Below are 18,089 nucleotides of genomic sequence, written 5' to 3'. Positions count from 1 at the left end.
AGGCTTAAAAATCCTGTTTCAGGTGTAGAAGTATCAGTGGTATGCTCTGATTTCAGCCTTTGTGCCCTTTCCACAGGAAAGGTGGCCGAGTTCTGTGCTCCATCATCACAGACCCTGTCCCAGGAGCTCGGAAAGGGACAGACATCCCCCACCCCCAACCTTGCCCCCAGGCCTTGTGCAAAGGGGGCTGTGCTGCCTTCCCCTTTGTATCTCTGTGGCCTCCCCTTTACATCCTTGAACCACCCTTGGATCTCCTTGTTGTAACCCTATTGCAGTCATATCACATTCCCTTTTTTATCCTTGTTACATTCCCACGGAAACCCAGTTGTGCAACTTCTGTAGCCTCATTGTATCCTCATCTCCCTGCTGTGTCTCCTTTGCTTACATCCCTGTTGTTGTATCCCTGTTCCAGCTGCATTGCATTTCCCACTGCACTCACCCCCTTCCACTGCCTGTTGCATTGCCTCTTGAACTGCTGCAGCTCCCTGTTTCAGCCACATCGATTGCCTCTTGCACTCCTAACTTGAGTGATACTGCATCCCCCTGAGCATCCCCACTATATCCCTACAGGGCTGCCTTGCATTCCTCCTGCACCCCCATTGTATCTTTCTTGTACTCTTTTTGTAACCTCATTGCAGCCCACTCCCACTTTATTGTATCCCCTCCACACTCCCTTTGCACCCCATTGCAGTCTCCTTGCATGCCTGCTGTATCCCTGTCATATCCCCACTGTGGCCTCCTTGTATTCCCTTTGCAACAGGTTGTATCCCCCTTGCAGCCTCTTTGCATCCCCACTGCCCCATTATGTCCCACAATTATACCCCTCTGACACGACATCCTCCCTGCACCTGCACTTCAGCCCTATTGCATCCCCCCCTTGCACCCCCACTGAAGTTCCATCACATCTCTGTTGCAGCTCCATCACAGCCCCCTTTTCACCACTGTACCCCCCTTGCTATCCCCATGAAAACCCCAGTATGTCGCCCCTTGCATCCCTGCTGCAGCTCATTGCATCTCCCCTTGCACCTCCATTGAAGTCCCATTGCATTTCCTCAGTGTAGCTGCCTTGCACTGTAACCCCCCATTGCAGACCCCCTTCCACACCTTTTGTACCCTCATTGAAGCTCCATTATACCCCTCCCTTGCACCCCTGTTAGATCCCACTCACACCCCCAAGGCAGCTCTTCCTTCCACTCCTGTTGTAGCCCCGTGATAGCCCCGTTATGTGTCCCCCCTTCCACGCCAACTGCAGCCCTGTTGAAACCCCCCCCCTTGCACCCCTCCTGAAGTTCCATCACATCTCTGGTGCAGCTCCATCGCATCCCCCCTTCCACTTCTCTTGTAGCCCCCCTTTGAACCCCACTGCAGACCCCCTTCCACCCCTTTTGTATTCTCATGGAAGCCCCATTATATTCCCCCTCGCACCCTTGTTATATCCCCCTCGCACCCCCACTGCAGCCTTGTTGCATCCTCCCTTGTAGCCCCCACTGCAGCCCCACTGTGTCCCCCCTTGCATCCTTGCTGCAGCTCGTTGTGTCCCTCCTTGCACCTCTACTGAAGTCTCATTCCACCCCTTCATTGCAGCCCCCTTGCACCGCCATTCCTCCCCCCTTGGGCTCCCACTGCAGCCCTACCGCACCCTCCTCGCACCTCATTTCACCCCCCCCTTGCTCCCCATTGTACCCCCTCTCTCACCCCGCCTTGCAAACCCTCCGCATCCCTCCCTCTGCCCCCGCCCCGCGCACAGCCGCGCCGCATCCCCGCCTCACCGCCGCGCTCCGCTGCGCCCCCGCGGAACCGCCCCGCTCCCGGCGCGGAAGGAGGGCGCAAACGGAGCCGCCGCGTTTCACTGCTCCGCGCTGCCATTGCAGCCCTGCCCGGCTGGGATCGGCACGGTGAGAGGCGGGGAGGGGGGAACGCGGGGCTGACGGTAGCAATGCAAGGACCGAGGGGGGACGGGGAGGGGACACCGGGACGCTTGCCGGTCCCAGCCCTGGCATCAGTGGGAAGAGAGACCGGGCACCAAACCTGAGCGCAATAAATAATTTATAATAATACATTATTCAAATATAATTAATTGTATTATTAAAATAGAATTAATTTGCCTTAAATTCCCACCCCCACTCCCAGAAAAAAAAATATATCTATATAAAATCAGCAAACGCGGCATAAAGGGGAGGAGAGCGGCGTTGCATCTCGACCACTGCTGCTCGGAGGATGCCGTCATTTTGCTGGAGGAGGATGCTTTGTGGGGGGGGGGCGGAACACGGGAGGACTCTGTGTTGGGAGAGGGGACCTGGAGGTGTCCCCCTGTACCCCTACTCCACCCCTCCCCATCTCTTTCCTACCCTCCTCTCCCCCCGCGCTCTCTGGAGAGGGCTGAGTCCGAGCACACTCGTGACACCAAATGTGCCGTGCATCCTCCGCTGCGTGCGCGCACGGCAGGATAGGGATGGCGACAGGGTCCGGAAGGAGGACGGGCACGTTATGAATTTCTAAACCAGCAGCTGGCTGAGGGCACAGCCTGCTCCGCTCGCGATTTTTTCAGCCGCCTTGTCCCCAGGCTGGCTGGCAGGGACGCTGACAGCTCGTCTTTGTGTGTTCCCAGCCCGGGATGCAGCAGAGGGGCTGGGGGTCAGCCCGGACTCTCCAGCTGATGTTTAAGAGCCGTGTTGCACAGATACAAATGGGTCAGAGACGCATGTTTTGTGAAACGGCACTGGAGAAATTCTAATCTCATTTCTGCCATCTATAAATAAATGAAGGTGAAAGGGCATATTTCCTACTCCCAGCCCTCTGGAGGCTGGATTGAGAGCTGGCTGGCTGATGGACAGAGATCTTTAAAATATTAATAGGTCTTAAATTATGATTTTGTTGTCACTGGCATCTAAAAGGTCATGCTGCAAAATACACTTCTGAGGAATCATAACATTAATTATGTCGTTGTTTGTGGTCAGTATTATTTTCCTGGTCTGAGGATGTCAAGGAGACATTTTCCAAGTGAAATGGCTTGCTTGCACGTTTTGGGATTTGTTTCTTTCATGGTTAGTGGTGTGAGTCAGGGTTTCTGGGCATCCCACCTCAGTCTCCAAGGCCTGTCAAAGCCCCCTGTTTCTGCAGTGGAATCTTAACATTGGTCAGTGCTTTTGTTCTTCTGCTTTAAATAAAAATAAAAATAATTTTTAAAAAAATCCTGAATGTGCTTGGCTTTCCTGCTGCTTGGCTTTCAGCTACTCAGAGTTTCAAAATCTCCTGTTGGTCAGCCACAGGCTGCTCTGGGCACAGGGAAATGCCAAGCGCAGGACAGTAGCCCTGGTTTTGCAGCCCAGCCCCAAAGAGCACAGCCTGATACAACCTCGGTGCTTGAATTTTGGCACGTCCCCATCCTTGAGCACACACGTGGGATTCCTGCGTTATGAAAACTCCGTGGCCTCACACGGGCTGCCCAGCTGACGGGCTGCTGCTCTCCCCTTCCCAGCTGAGACCTGCTGCCTTGTGAAGGCTTTTGTGCTGCACCCCCCTAATGTGCCTCCCCAGGGACCCCTTGCCAGCTCTTGGCCCACCGGAGAAGTTGGCTCTGAGACCTGCTCTGCAAGTGATGCAGATCCTGATGAAGAGCCTCCTGTCTCTCTGGGTAACAATCCCAGCTGCTCTCACATTTCTGGGATTGCTTTTTTTTTTTTTTTTTAGCTTAATGGAGTTTTTTAATCCCACACACTGGGGCGTGCTGCTGCTGCTGCATCTCATGTGGACTGGCAAAAAATAAGTATAAACACCAGGGTTGCAGTGCTGGGTCTTCTTCAGCCTCTCTTGTGTGACCCAATGAGCTTGGAAGAGAAAAAAATACTGATAAGAACCCATACCTTGCTCACGGCAATTTATTGTCCCTTTGGCTGGTGGCCCTAAGGACCGTCATCAACACACTGTGCTCTGTAGCAACCTGCAGCCCCCTCTTGCCTCTTGGCCCCTCTGTTTGCAGATGAGGAGGCATCTGCTTGAATTTGGTGTAGAGGAGGAATTAGGAGATAAGTGGAGATGTGGAGACTATCCTTGATATCTGTCCTTGGTGTATGTGTCCCCACCTGGGGTGGCTTCTCTGAGGGGGGGTGAGGGGTTCCTCCCAGGCAGGACACAGGGGTTGTGGTGGATAATACCTTTGGAACTGGTGCTCCTGGTTTGGCATCCTATGCCCATAATCACACAGCATTTATCAGACTTGCCTAATTGATGTTTGCAACTTGATTTATTAGGTCCTTGGAGATGTTTCCAAGGTAGCAGCAAGACTTGGGGCTGTTTGCTGTGACTTTTGGTCACAGGCCACCTCAAAGTGATGGATGAGCTGTGATGTGAAAACTTATAGCTGCTACCAGGGGGCTCATTTTTATTTCTAAGCCCACCATGTCTCTCTAGCTGGTAGTGAAGGACAGTGCTGGTGTCTGGGGTGATGCTGTCTGCTCCTGTTGCTGTTATGGTGCAGCAAGAGGGTGATCATCCCCTGGCACAGCAGCATGGTGGAGGGGTTAGCACTGCAGGTGCTCCTGTGTGGCTTCGGGGAGCCAGTGTCCCTGCCGTGCTGCTGGGTGCAGGCATGTCTCCATGGGGCTGGGGGTGCTGAGGACCAGGGTGACGGTGGCAGCCCCCAACCATGGAGCTGGGCCTGCTGGCATCTTCCTTCCTGCTGCCTCTGCAGAGTAACCATGGAAATTGTCGGCAATGATCTGCCCACGCGGGAGGTTCGGCCCGGCCGTGGGGCTCTCTGAGCATCCTCCTCCCCCTGGGCACCCCTGGCTGGCAGGGGCCCCGAGCAGGGGTTACTGGGTGCGTGTGGCCGGCACTGGGCACCCGGGCTCCCCCAAATGCCCCAGCGCGATGGGGCCTGGAGCCCCTCGGGAACCCCCGGACCCATCGCCAGAGCAGGGGGAGAATCTCTGGGGAACTTCCGGGCTCGAAACAGCCTCTGCTGCTGGTGCGGAGAAGGTCCTGCTGTTCCTGCTGAGCCTCCAGCATGAATTTCCACGGCCAAAAGCTGCCGGCGAGTTTAGGCCAATGTTTTCCTGCCTCCCCGGTAATTCCCTGCGGCTGCGCTGTGGTTCAGCCCGATTCGCACAGGGAAAGCTTTGGGGCCGGGGGGGGGGGACACACACACGGAGAGCGCTTGGAAAATTACATTTAAGGCGAAGAGGAAGGGGATGGGAAGCAGCTTAGCTGGCTTTGTAATCACCCGAAGCGCGACCATGAGCCCCGTTCCGCTGGGGGCTGCACAGCCCTGCCGCGCCGGGGCTGCTGGCCCGGCCCTCCCCGCTTTCGCTTCCTTTCCCAGGGCAGCTTGCACTTTGTTCCTGCTTGGAACAAGTGCCTCTGTTTGGCTTTATTGTACAAAAGACCGTATTTACATAATCGGGGGAAAGGTTGGTCAGAAGGTGAAGATGAGGAGTCTTGAAGGGAAGCTGGTGGCTTAAATACCCCGGACTTGCCGTTTTGCTCGGCTGCCGAGTCTGAAAGGGGGAGAGAAAGCGGGAGGATGAATGTAACAGTTTGGGTATTTTCCTCTCCCGACAGCTTTTTCAGACGCTGCCACGAGCCACATTGAGCAGGACCTGTGCCGAGAGGAGGAGGAGGTGATCTCTGCAAAGTAAGCTGAGCTTCTTTAAGGCTTTTTCCTTCTTGTTTCGCCTTTCAAGAGCCGCGGAGGTGGTGGAGGCGGGAGGTGGTGACCTTGCGCAGGGCAGCACAAGGAGCCCCACGCTTCTCCCTCGCCTCCTCCTCGCTGCAGCCTTCTCCTGTTACGGTTGCTAGTGGGAATGAGGGCGATTTTCTGGGCTGAGTTTCTTCTCCTAGTGATGTAGTGAAAGGCAGCAAGTGCTCTCGGGTGTGCTTCCGTGCAGCTCTGCTCTTACCTACAAGATTTATCCGTTGGACAAAGTGCTTATCTATGAACAAGCTGTGCAGAGATCAAAGATCTTTCTACAAAGTGATAATTAAACGAATAACGACGTGTTGTGGAGGCTTGAAGAAGGAAAGGAGGTTTAGCTTTGTTAAGGAAGTGCCTGGTGGAAATATTTAGAGCATTCCACAATTTTCAGTTATTCCTATCTTCCCTAGGGAAAGAGGGCAAACCTGGCTGTGGCTTCAGAGGCTCTGTAAATGTTTTTTCTTAGTTGTGTGTAATACAGAGGTTTGATATGATCCAGTTTGACAGCAGTGGAGGGGGAGAGGATGTGACTGCGGCGATTCTGTTCCGGCTTCATGACGTAACAGTAACATACCACTTACAGCCGTGAGACTTGCAGGAAGCTGAAAGAAATCTGCCTGTCTTGGCACGGAAAAATGTGGTGGTGGTGATGGAGGGGTGATGACCTGCGGGAGAGCAGGCATTGAGGAGGTTTCGTTTTATAAGTATGTGACAAAAGGGCTAGTACCAAGGAAAGGGTGAGGCATAAGTTGGTTATCAGGGGAAATTAGAGGAGATGTGTGTGTGTGACAGGGTTTAGTCTCTTAATGACAAAAATATATCCCAGCTGCCTGCGGTGGGGTGAGTTAAAGGGCGAGCATGGGTTGCATGAAAACTCCCCCTGGAACCCTGTGTTCTTCACCTGCTGCCCCTGAGATTTGTCTGAAGGATGCGCAGGGAGCCAGAATAGGAACCTGTGGTCAACAGCAAGTGCAAAATGCCCGTGGGGCAGAGGGAGGATGTGGGGGCGGGGATGAATGTCTGTTAAGGGCTCATCTCCAAAGAGCACTCTACCAGGTTGCTTCCTTCAGTTCCCGAGCCCATTAATAGGCTCTGCTCCCATGATTAAGTTGGTGCCTGTGTGGAGCAGTAATGAGAGCCGGGCTCAAGGCATCAATTCTAGGTCAGTGGTTGTGTGCTGGGGATTTGGGATTGGGCAGGGGGAGGGGATCTGGAGCCGGACGCCTGCCTCCAAAAAGCAACGTGTAGCCTGTGTTAAGGCAGCCCTGCCTGCATCCATCGGCGTGGGGCTGTGCTTCCCCCATCTGCAAAGTGCCCCAAGCGACACCTTGCACCCCATAGCCTGGGATGTGGTCTCATGGTCTGTGCTGGTTAAGGCAGGCTCATTGCCCATTTGAGATGTGCTCTCCTGAGATGATAACATTGCAGTAATTAGAGCATTAAGGAGCCAGAAGAGCTAATAGAGTTTTAAAACTGAAAGAGACTTTGCTGCCCTCCTGAGAGGCATCATTTTTCTCTCCCAGAACCACTTTCCTCTCTCCCTGGCAGCAGAGATCTCATTTAGTGTCAACTTGTCATTGCTTTTGGTGTTTAACCTCTGCTTCCTCCCTAAATGCAGGCAGGTGAGGCCAGGTGGTGAAGAGCAGGATGGACCCAGATGTGCTGAACATGTTTGTCATTGCTGGTGGCACCTTGGCCATCCCTATCCTGGCCTTTGTGGCCTCCTTCCTCCTCTGGCCCTCAGCGCTCATCCGCATCTACTACTGGTGAGTTCATTAGCCTGGTTGCTCTCATTTCAGTGCAGGGGTGGAACTGCTGCTGGTCCTCCTCAGGTCCCTGCACCCTGGCAAACATGCAGGTGCACACAGAGCCCACAGGCAGCAGGGCAGCACGGACATAGCAGAGTGTTCCTTCCTATGATGGTGACAGGAACAGTTGAGGTGGGGTTTCCATGAGCATACCAGTTGGGTGGAGCTTTAAGCATCTCTGGGAGAAAAAAAAAAACAACAAAAGGCATTTTCATACTTTTTTTGCTGCTGGAGCTTACGTCTATCAGGGTGCCTCAGCTGTGCTGTGGAATGTCTCCAAACATTTTTGGGTTGTTTCCCCCAGGATGGGACTGCAGCTGGGAAAAGCATTGCTGTTGCTGCCTGGCAGCCCTGGCAGGCTGGTGACCTTCTGCCTTGTCAGTGCAGCTGTTGACATGGGTGTCCTCAGCTCTGCCACCGCTCCCGTAGCTCACCAGCTCCCGTCAGGTTCACAGCCTGCTCGGCAGGCAGGGACTTTTCTCTCACCAGTAGTTAGGGACAAGGCTTTTCTCATTCTCCTTCTCTCTTCTAAGCTAAAGCATCAGAGAAGATGGAGTGATGCTTTTCCTTATCCCCTTGTATCTCATCCTTTCTGGTACCAGGAGGCAGGATGTAGTCATCCTTCAGTCCTTGTCTGTCCCTGGAAATCAGTGATAACCATAGTGTTGGCTTTCTTGCCTGGGGTTATTGCAGGGAAAGCTGGAATAACGCTTCCTTCAGAACCCAGGGCAGCAGCAGGCAGCATGGCAGGCTGCCCTCCTGTGCTGCTGGCAGATGGTGGGTCCTGCCAGTCTGCTCACAGGATGTTTCCTAATCAAAGTGACCTTCCATGAGAGGAGGACGTTAGCCCACCCTGGCACTTGGACTCAGCAATGTTTCTAATGGTACATTTATTAGAAACCTTTTAATCGCAGCATCTGGGGGCTGAGAGAGGAGGGAGGATGGGATGAAAACCCCTGCAACTGGATGGGCACGGGGGAGAATTTCTTGCTGTTGTGCATTGTATGAGGACCTGTGAGGCCAAACATCACTCTGCAAATGAGAGCAGGCAGTGTGACAGTCTCCTGCTCTGGGGACATCAGGGTTGCTGTCTGGGGACAGGTCCAGACTGTTCTGGGTTTGTCAGTCAAAGGTGGTTTTTAATTCCTTTGGAAAGACAAACAGCTGGTGGAAGCTAGGGAGGACCTGATGGGCTCAGGTTCAGAGGAGGATTGCTGGAGAAACGCTGCCATGCTGGAACAGAGCAAGTGTGGTTGGGACAGAGCCTCCTGAGGGCCATGGGCAGGGGTGGCAGGACAGGATGAGGCAGGCACAGGGGAATGAAGCTGGGAGCTTTGAGGAGCTGGGTTGAGAGGGAGGCTGAGAAGACCCTGGTGCCTTGTCTTGTGGGGCTGCATATTAGAGGCTCAGTAAAAATGCACTGTGGGTAGGTCAGTCTGTGTTCGGCTGAGGGAGGGAGCATGTGAGTTGAAATCTGCAGGGCTGTTTGCTTTTGAAGGCTAAGTGCCCCCATCTCTCTTCCAGCATTTCTGATAACATCGGTATCCTGCAGGAGTAACAATGACACTGAGTGTTTCATGGGCACCTCTTTTCTTAGGGACAGCAAGCCAGAACAGTGGGTTTGCCCTTTGCTCTTCCCTTCCTGTTTGCTTCTGAGTTGGCTTTTTTTTGGAATGAAACTGTTGTGTTACCCCATCAGCAGAGGAGGCAGGAGAGGGGGCAGGCAGCATGCCATTCTGCACACCCCTTTCAGCCCCGTGTGGTTCCAGCTCCATGGCACTACCCCTGGGAGGTCCCCAAGGATGCTTCTCTCTTCTCTCACCCCTCCCTGCCCCCTCCTTCTCCTCATGGCTATTCTACATGTCCTCAGCTGGCACAACCAAGGGTCATGCTGGGCCCTCGTTGCTGATGGCCCTGCTCCCTGCCCTGCTGCTAATGCTGGGTGTGATGTCCAGGGCTGCCCCACTGACCCCAGCCCCAGCACCCATTGCTCTGCCCACTCTGCTGCCAGGGGTTAATCAGTTTAGCCACTGCCACTAAGTGTGTTAACACTTTGCAGGGGATCAGTTCAGCTTTGCACAGATTATTTTGCCTTCTGCTGAATTGATCCATCAGGATCAGTTGCTAAAAATGTTACCATCTTGCCCATCCGTAGTTTATACCAGTGCCTTTGAGGCAAGGACTCTTAAGACACTTATTCAGGGAGAAATTCGCCTCTCCTTGTAGGACCAGCACAGAGCCGAGATACTGCTTAAGCCCCACTAACTCATCCAAAAAGGGATTATACTAAAAGAGGATTGCACTATGCATAAGCTTTGAGTGGGCAGAGAGCTAGGACAGCCTACCAGTGTTGGTGACCTTGCTCTTGTGTCTCAAATAAATTCTGATAGTGCATATAAAAGTATTTGCCTGTATCTTGGCCATCAGGAGTAGCCTGGTAGTTGTCCTAACAAGAGTTATGTCTGAGCAGAGAAAGAGAGCCTGCTTCTCCGTCTTGGGCTGGACATGTACATCATGTGTCCAAAGTGTCACAGATAATCTCTGGCCAGCAGTTTCACTGCATCCTCTCTGAGCAGGCTGTGGGTGTACACTGGTGGGAACTGTCTGCCTTCAGAGGCACGACCCAGGTATCCCTGGGGTTAGCTCAGTATCTTCTGGGGTGTTTGACCCTGTGTAAGGATGGTTCTCTCCAGTCCTTTGCATGTGTATAAATATGTTTTTAAAGGTTGTCTAGTTGGTATATGTGACCTGAGTTTCTGTGGTGCTCCTGGTGACGGGGTTGTTTTGTCTGAGATCTGATTTGCTTGTCAATGGGGTGACGTTCTCCCAGTTAGTTCCATAACAGCACCAGTGTGAGCCCAGCCTAACGGGGCTTATCAAACTAGCAAATCTGCAGCTGAGTTTGTACTTGTCACCTGACATATTGCAGCTGGGCCCCGGTCTTTTGTCACTCACTGGTGGTGTTTTCTCCTTGTTTCCAGGTACTGGCGCAGAACCTTGGGTATGCAGGTTAGATATGCAACCTACGATGACTATCAGTTTTGTTATTCGTACAGAGGGAGACCTGGATACCGACCATCCATCCTGATGTTACACGGGTTCTCAGCCCACAAAGACATGTGGCTGTCCATAGTCAAGGTGGGACTCCACTTCTGTCATGTTGCTATTTAGTGAGAGTGGATGGTCCTGGGGCCAGTGTGGGGCCCCAGTGGTTGCATGCACAGGATGTGATGATAGCTGAAATGTGCTAGAAACACGCTCCTTAGCTCTGTGCTCATTACTTACTGGATCCCTTTCTATGCTCTGTGACATGCAGAGCTGCAGGGGAAGAGCAGTACTGACCTGCCTCTTCCAAGTCTTGGCCGTGGTTACTCATCATGTCATCCTTGGCACAAGCTGATTTATTCTCATGCACAAGTAACCAGAGGCTGCTAGGAAATGAGCCCCTGCTCCCACCCTTGGTCACCAGTTCCCATCCCAGGGCTTCACAGCAGTTCCCTGCTCATAACCACCTCTGGTTTATTTCTGCAGTTCCTGCCAAAGAACCTGCACTTGGTGTGTGTTGACATGCCTGGCCACGAGGGCACAACCCGCTCAGCCTTGGATGATTACTCCATTAGTGGGCAAGCAAAGAGAATACACCAGGTAAAGCCCCAGCACTGCACTGCCTCTGCAGAGAGATGCAGGAACATGAGGGATGTGTGGACATGAGGGATGCAAAGCCCCATGAGCCCTGCCTCATGCAGCCCACTCCCTCCCTTCTCAAACAGCCTGAGCCACGAACTTCAAGCTTTTGAATTTAATTTCTCTAATGACCTCACGCCTTTGCTGCTTCTCCCCTAACAACACTCCCTCTGCTCCCCTGCCAGTTTGTGGAGTGCATCAAGCTGAACAGAAGGCCCTTTCATCTGGTTGGCACTTCCATGGGGGGAAATGTGGCTGGTGTCTATGCTGCTCAGTACCCAGAAGACATTTGCAGCCTGACCCTCATCTGTCCTGCAGGTGGGCGATGTGGGGGAAGCGAGACAGGGAGGGGGCAAGTGGGAGCCAGTGCAAAAGCCCAGAGCAGTGCTGGAGGCAAAATAGGCTTTTAGTGCAAAGCATTGTGAAATAGTTTGTGTGTACAGTCTGAAAATCTGGTGGGGCATGGGGGGAAATTATAGCCATGTCTTGACTTCTCATCTCCAGGGCTTTGGTTAGAGCTGGGACTAGGGAAAATGGAACAAGTTCCTGGAGGAAAATGTGTTCTCCCTTTGAATGGCAGGCATTTTAAATGGCAAGTTCAGCCTCTTGGTTCTGGAGGGGGAACCCAGGCAGCAACAGGAAAAGCCCAATTTATGATCTTGAGAGCCTTGGTGTGCTGGGAGGCTGGGGCTTTGGGAGAGCTCCCTCCTCCCATGTTTGAGTGCCCTAAGTGGGAAGAGGGCTTTAGGAACAGGTGCAGGACAGCAGGGTGTCGCTGTGCCCATGCAGCACCCCTCCATCCCCACCATCCCTTGCATCCCCACCATTCCTTGGCTGGGAGGCTCAGGGAAGCCTGGGCATTACATGCTGCAGGAGACATGGGTGGGATTGGCAGGGAGCTGCTCTGCTGGGGAGGGCTTTGCTACATCCCAATTGTTATGGCAGCTCCTTCCTGCTCCCACACAAGGAAAACGGCTCCCAGATAAGAAATAAGTAAGGAAACAAAGAAATGTTACCTAGCTACCAGGCTCTGGGGGCGGTGTGGTTCCCACTCCCCTCTGGGAGGGATTTTGGCTGAATGTCCCAGTGTTTCTGGATATGAAACCTTGGCAGGGGTGGGGGAGCTACAGAGAGGTTTGGGATTAAGCTGCCAGAGGATTTTCCCTGCAGTGGTGCATGCAGATGGGGTTTCTGAAATTTTCTGTCCAACCTTGTGTTGTGGCAGGCTGGACACAGCCATTAGTATTTGCATCCATTGAGCACCTTAAAGTAAGTGCTATAGTTTTGTCAAAAGTATTCATGAACGTCTGCAGGGAATGCAACTTGTGTCATGTCAGCCCAAGGCTTGGTGGTTGCAAGCCCTGAAGTAGGAGGGAGGCTGAGCTAACTCTGGGTGCATATCAAGGTTGCTGATTTTTTTTTTTTTATCCCACACCCCTTTTTGTTTGATTGATTGTTGTTTTTTTTTAAATGAGTGAGCAGGCAGGAGGCCAGAGGCAGGGATGAGGGAAGTCAGTACAGTGATGCTCTGTCTCTGGGGCTGGTGGAGATCTCATCTGGGTTTTAGCTTGTGCCCCCTTCTTATTTGACCCAGGCCTGCCAAGTACTACTGACAGCAAGTTCATTAAGCAGCTTCGGGAGCTGCAAGAGTCCAAGTCCATCGACAGGATCCCGTTAATTCCCTCAACACCTGAGGAGATGGCAGATATGCTGAAGCTTTGCTCCTACGTTCGCTTCAAAGTGCCACAGCAGGTGAGGAGCTGGGGCTGGCTGTGGTGGCCGGAAAAGGGGATTTTGGAGGTGGGGAGTGAGTTTGCTTCTCCCAGAAAGCCTGCATAGTGGCAGCTGAGGTGATGCCAGAGCAGAGCTGGCACTGCCACCCCCCTGTTACCCAGGCAGGACACGCTAGCCCTGCTCCCAGCACATTTCCAGTAGTTTCTCATTGAACCCATTTTTTTCCCAGCTCCCTTTGTCAGTGCTTGCTGATATTCCTCCTCCCCACAAGGTCTTTGGCAGCAGGCTGGGATGTCAAAGGGTTTTTTAGTAAATATGGCTGGCAGGAAGCATTGAATAACTGAGGCGGCTGTTGTCTGCCCTGGAGGGGGATTGTTTTGCTGCTGTTCAAGCAAAAGCACTGGAAATGTTGATCGCCTCATTGCAGGCAAGAGGAACTTGGCAAGGGGCTGGCCATTAAACTGATCTTCCTTAGGAAGTCTGTGATGAGTAGATTGGAGAGTAAGAAAAAAATGTAAGGTAATGCCAAGAACTTTTTGGTTTTTTGGCAAAAGAATAAAAGGAGGAAGAAAAGAACAGTCGTGGCTGAGGAGGCCTGCTGGCCACAGATAGCTGGCCTGGGGGAGAAATGCAGGTTTGCATCATCAAAGACAAAAACACTTATTGCAGAAATACATGTTACTTAAGCACAGTTGCGACAGCCAGACGTGCTTAGGAAGGAGCTTGTGGTGGGACCAGGCTGCACAGGGCATGGCAGGGCAAGCTCCTGGCTGTCTGTCATTCTCATGGGTGCTCTCAGGTGTGCTCAGCCCTGTACAGGGCACGTTTCCCCCCCAGCAGCTCTCCTCTGCTCTCCCTGCAGATCCTCCAGGGCCTGGTCGATGTTCGCATCCCTCACAATGACTTTTATCGGAAATGTAAGTGTGCGGCAGCAGCTCCTCTCACCAAGGTTTCTGGCCAGACCCCCAGGGTGTGGGGACAGGATGTTGCTGGCCCTGTGTCCCCTCCTGCTGTCTGTTCCCTGTACCCTCCTGCTGCCTTTCTGAGGGTGGGAGGAGGCAATGTCATTAACAGATTTGGGGGTACACCTTGGTCGCTGGTAGCAACCCACTGACACCTCCATGGGTGATGGGGTTGCCCATAATTGTGTCAGCTGTGTTAATTAGTACTAATATCTATGAGGAGATGGAGGATCTCTCTGCAGAGGGGCTTGGTGGCAAGGACACCACTCAGCCTTTGTTCTCTCCACCACCCCTGCCTGGGTTTCCCAGCAAGGGGACGCTGGCAGGGCTGGCCTGCAGAGACCAGTGAGAAGGGAAGGCAAAGCATGCCCCTTGTAGGACTGACTCTCCTCTTAACCCCACTAGTGTTTTTAGAAATCGTGGATGAAAAGTCCAGACACTCTCTCCATGAGAACATGAGCAAGATCAAAGTGCCGACGCAGGTCATATGGGGAAAGCAGGACCAGGTAGGAGGCCCCCTCTTCTTCTCCCATGGGCCTGTGTCTCCATCTCTGTCCATGTCCACCTGCTGGAGCACACCGTGGGCTGTGCAGCTGAGCCCTGTGCCGCTCTGTGGGGAGCTGGCACACGTGTCCCCATCTCCAGTGGGTTTGCACACAGGGGTTTGGCAGGATGATGGGTTGAAAGCTGCCAGCTAGAGTGGGGCTAGAGGGAGCAGGGGGCAGAGCTGGGGAGAGTGAGGGGGCAGGTGGGGGGGGCAGGTGCAAGCACCATGGCAGGGCATGGGCTGGGAAGAGGAATAAAGCACCAGCAAAGAGAGTTGTCCTGGCAACTGGGGAGAGATGTGCTCTTCATGGGCAGGTGGTGAGGCAAAGGCATGGAGCTCTGCAGGTAATGGAGTGGAGAGTGGGAGGGTGAAAGGCAAGCTGCAGGCATGCAACAGGCTCTGTAAATGCAAAGGTGCAAGTGTTTGCTTGCAATGACCCCTTGCACTGAGCTGGCAGCCTGAAAACATCCAAGAGAGTTCTCTGTCACAAGCTGAGATGGCACCGTGCAGACTCCCTGTCCTGTCTCCAGGGATGGGGCTGGAATCACAATCCCCCTGTCTACATCCCTGCTCAGCATCTCACTTGGACTTGCAAAGGCACCTCCAATGGAGTTTCTACGGCGTGCAGCAAAACCCAGCTCTGCCCGTGGAAGTGACTATTTTTTCCCTTGCCATCCAGGTCCTGGATGTTTCTGGTGCCAGTGTTTTAGCGAGCGCTATCCCGGACTGCCACGTGTACATCCTGGAGAACTGCGGGCACTCGGTGGTGGTGGAGCGGCCCCGCAAGACAGCCAACCTCATCCTGGAGTTCCTGGCACTGATGCACAGCATGGACAACAACAAGAAGCAGGCGTGAGCGTGGCGGGGAGCTGAGCACCCACGCAGGGTCTTTTAAATTGTAAAGTACTGCAGCTTTGATAAGTTCTCAGGGATTTTGTACGAATCGGGTGAATGTGCCAAAGTCCCTGAGGAAGGCAGAATCACTGATACCTAAACCTATAGCACCAACGGCACAGCGGCCTAGGGGTCATTGAGCAACCTCCATAGATGCAGGAACGGAAGCAGAATCTCTCCCTTTTCTACTTAAATATAAAGTAGAAATGAGCTGAAATCACCAAGCATTAGCCATGCCGTGTGCTGAAGCTCCTTATGCAGACACCCACCCTACCTGAGTTACTGGCACATAGTTGTTAATGACATTTCCCTAAACTGTGTAAGAAGCGTAGGAAGGAGGAACCATCCTGGACTGAGACTTACAATATTTGTACTACTTAGAGTCCTTTGCATTGCATGCTCCCGTGCTGTAAGAGAACCCCAGTGCCCCAGGCATCTGCTCGAGTGCTCTTTGTGTAGCTCCTTAACCCATGATTTATGCAGAAAACCACAGAAAACGTCACGTGTGAAAGTCCAATTGACTGTATGTGCAAAAATGTTTACACTTTGAGTGGGTTTTTTAAAATCCCCGAACAGCTCCTGTGTACGTGTAATGCCTTAACACTGCCCGGGGTGGGGCGGCGGGGACAGCCCGCCTTGCCCGGGGGGTGGTTCCCCCGAGGGTGAACACAGCGAGTGGAAACTCGGGGTGCAGAGAGCAGCTGTGTGAGCCAGAGGGATGGAAACTGCCCGGGGTGACTCGGTCCCTGAGCCCGAGTCAGCAACAAGGGTGTGAGTCAGCACGCTCGGGCGAGCTCTTGTCTCAGCTCCTCTATCCCACCGCGCTGCTGAACGTGGTGATGTAAATAACGACTTTCTTAATGAATTCCGTGAATTCTGCGAATGCTGACTTCACTCAAACCAGGCGTGAGGGGTGGGAGCGGGCTGTGTGTGGGACTGGCACAGGGGCTGAGGGCTCCAGGGCTCGGTGGGCAGCCAGGGGGCACAGCTCTCCTGCCGGGTGCTGGGCGGTAGGTGCCGTGTGCTTCTGCATCCTCTCAATGATTATAACTCCTGACTGAGTGAAACTAGGTACAGAAATGGGCACTGCAGACAAGCTATGCTTTGCAGCCTGCAAGGTGACATATGGGCACGGGTCCTGTACCCTGCTGGGTGGGGTTCCTCACCGCGTGTCCCAGGGGGAGAGGGCTGGTCCTGGTCTGGGGCAGGACCGGTGGCTGCTGGAGAGCAAGGCAGTGCGTGTCCTCTCAAAGGCACAGCAGCAGATGGCCATCATGCCTCGGCCACCCCCTGCCCTCCTCGGGTTGACACCAGGTGCTGCTGGAGCCCCCCCGAAGTACACACACTGGTGGTGCTGACAGCCATCTTCTCACCATCTTTCCATCTTACCCTGTTCTGTACCTCTACCTGAAACTCCTCGTCAGCTTCTCTGCTCTTTTTAAGAGAAGAAACCTTGTTCTTTTAGAAAATTTGTGATTTGCTGTTGATTGCTTGGTTATTGTTTCTACTGTGGGAGTTGATGTAAAAAAAAAAAATATATAAAAAATCGCCAATAGTTGTATGTGGTAAAAGCCAGAAAAAGCTGGTGGGTATCTATATGGTTTCTCATATGCCACAGATTGCTGTATTCAAATTATTTATATGGCTATTAAAATCTAGTGATTTAAGGAGTCGACCATGCAATTATTCTTCGTTACCTTTGAGAAAGAAGGGGGTTAGGATCTGGGATGATGCATGGCACAGGGGACCTGCTCTTCTTTGTCTTTTCTCCTCACATTTCTGGGAGATGCAGGTTTTGCCTTCAGGAATATTTGATAATGTCAAGAGAGATGGTGAAGACCAGGAAGGCTCCAGTCTCATCTGTTCAAAGGCAATATGAATTTTGGGGTTTTTTTCTTTCTATGAAGAGGTGGTGGTCCTAAACACTAAAGAAGTAAAATAACACCATAAGGGGCAGGGGAGTTAGGTTTTAAACACCAAGATTCCTCTTAAAGCCTTGAAAGTGTCTTAAATTCCAATTTCAGCTGTAATTACAAACTAAATTTGTACCGTGTGCCAGGAATAGTGTTACATCAATATCCAGGCAGAAGTATGTGCATTTCTCCTTTCCTCGGGAAGCTGTTAAGGCCTTGCAGCTGCTTTGTTTGACAGAGGAGCTGCAGGGAGGGCTGGGGAGCATCCTCCTGGCACCCCATTCCCTGCCTGAGCCCTGCCAGGGCACTGCAGCCGCACTGCTACAGTAGAGCATGGCTTGAGGTGATGGTGGATTCAGGAAACCTATTAATTACTGCACTGCAGGGAGATGGGAGGCGGCTCAGGGTATCTGTATCACACATTGCAGCCTCTCATGGTTGAGTAATAAACATCCTCAGGTCTGTTTGGGGGGAGTGTGGGTCTGGGTGCTGCCCCACAATCTTGCACCAGCTACAGTCAAGGGAGCTGCTACTTGATCGGGCTGTGCCCATGCCCAGGCTGGCCCTGTGGCAGCAGCTGAGCCCACTGAGAAGAGGCAGAGATGGAAGGTGCCTGCACCTTGAAAAAACACCTGAAAGCACACCTGGTCACTACTCCCACTAACCCTCATTTCCTGCTGGGAGCCAGAAAAGTCCCGTGCTATGGAAGGGCTGCTCCCTTGGTAGTGAGTCCCCTGTGAGGCCTGGCCACCCTCCAGGTAAGGCTGTGTTCCTGGGCTGTGTGTGGGGCTTGGGAAGGGGCAGAGGTTCCTGCTCCTCCCAGTGGGGTTGGGTGTCATGTAGGCAGAGCTGGGG

The 18,089-nt window shown here is 52.9% G+C and overlaps 1 protein-coding gene across 4 annotated transcripts; it reads left to right on the top strand.

The window, feature by feature from the left end:
• The first annotated feature begins 1,802 nt into the window (after window positions 1–1,802).
• ABHD6 (abhydrolase domain containing 6, acylglycerol lipase) lies at window positions 1,803–16,991 on the top strand. 4 transcript variants are annotated; one of them, XM_051628002.1, is made up of 10 exons: window positions 1,803–1,895; window positions 5,560–5,632; window positions 7,311–7,458; window positions 10,482–10,638; window positions 11,032–11,145; window positions 11,370–11,502; window positions 12,779–12,936; window positions 13,781–13,835; window positions 14,286–14,386; window positions 15,107–16,991. In XM_051628002.1, the coding sequence occupies exons 3-10, from the start codon at window positions 7,340–7,342 to the stop codon at window positions 15,281–15,283; spliced, it is 1,014 nt and encodes a 337-aa protein (XP_051483962.1). In that variant the 5' UTR covers window positions 1,803–1,895; window positions 5,560–5,632; window positions 7,311–7,339; the 3' UTR covers window positions 15,284–16,991. The 4 variants fall into 4 exon arrangements, with proteins under 4 accessions (XP_051483962.1, XP_051483963.1, XP_051483961.1 ...); XM_051628003.1 differs by lacking the exon at window positions 1,803–1,895 and adding an exon at window positions 5,254–5,420; XM_051628001.1 differs by lacking the exon at window positions 1,803–1,895 and having other exon boundaries at window positions 5,427–5,632.
• The last annotated feature ends 1,098 nt before the right edge of the window (window positions 16,992–18,089 follow it).

This window comes from Apus apus, chromosome 9, assembly GCF_020740795.1.
Source record: "Apus apus isolate bApuApu2 chromosome 9, bApuApu2.pri.cur, whole genome shotgun sequence".
In the NCBI taxonomy this organism is placed as follows: Eukaryota; Metazoa; Chordata; class Aves; order Apodiformes; family Apodidae; genus Apus; species Apus apus.
The sequence above is the reverse complement of the archived record's forward strand: the minus strand, read 5'-3'. Positions and strand labels throughout refer to the sequence as shown.

Bases quoted from the DNA above. Each gene is read 5' to 3' on its own strand.
- ABHD6 (XM_051628002.1), top strand. From the start codon at position 7,340: ATGGACCCAGATGTGCTGAACATGTTTGTCATTGCTGGTGGCACCTTG. The intron at 13,836-14,285 runs GTAAGTGTGCGG...TAACCCCACTAG, and splicing joins CAATGACTTTTATCGGAAAT to TGTTTTTAGAAATCGTGGAT. The intron at 14,387-15,106 runs GTAGGAGGCCCC...CTTGCCATCCAG, and splicing joins TATGGGGAAAGCAGGACCAG to GTCCTGGATGTTTCTGGTGC.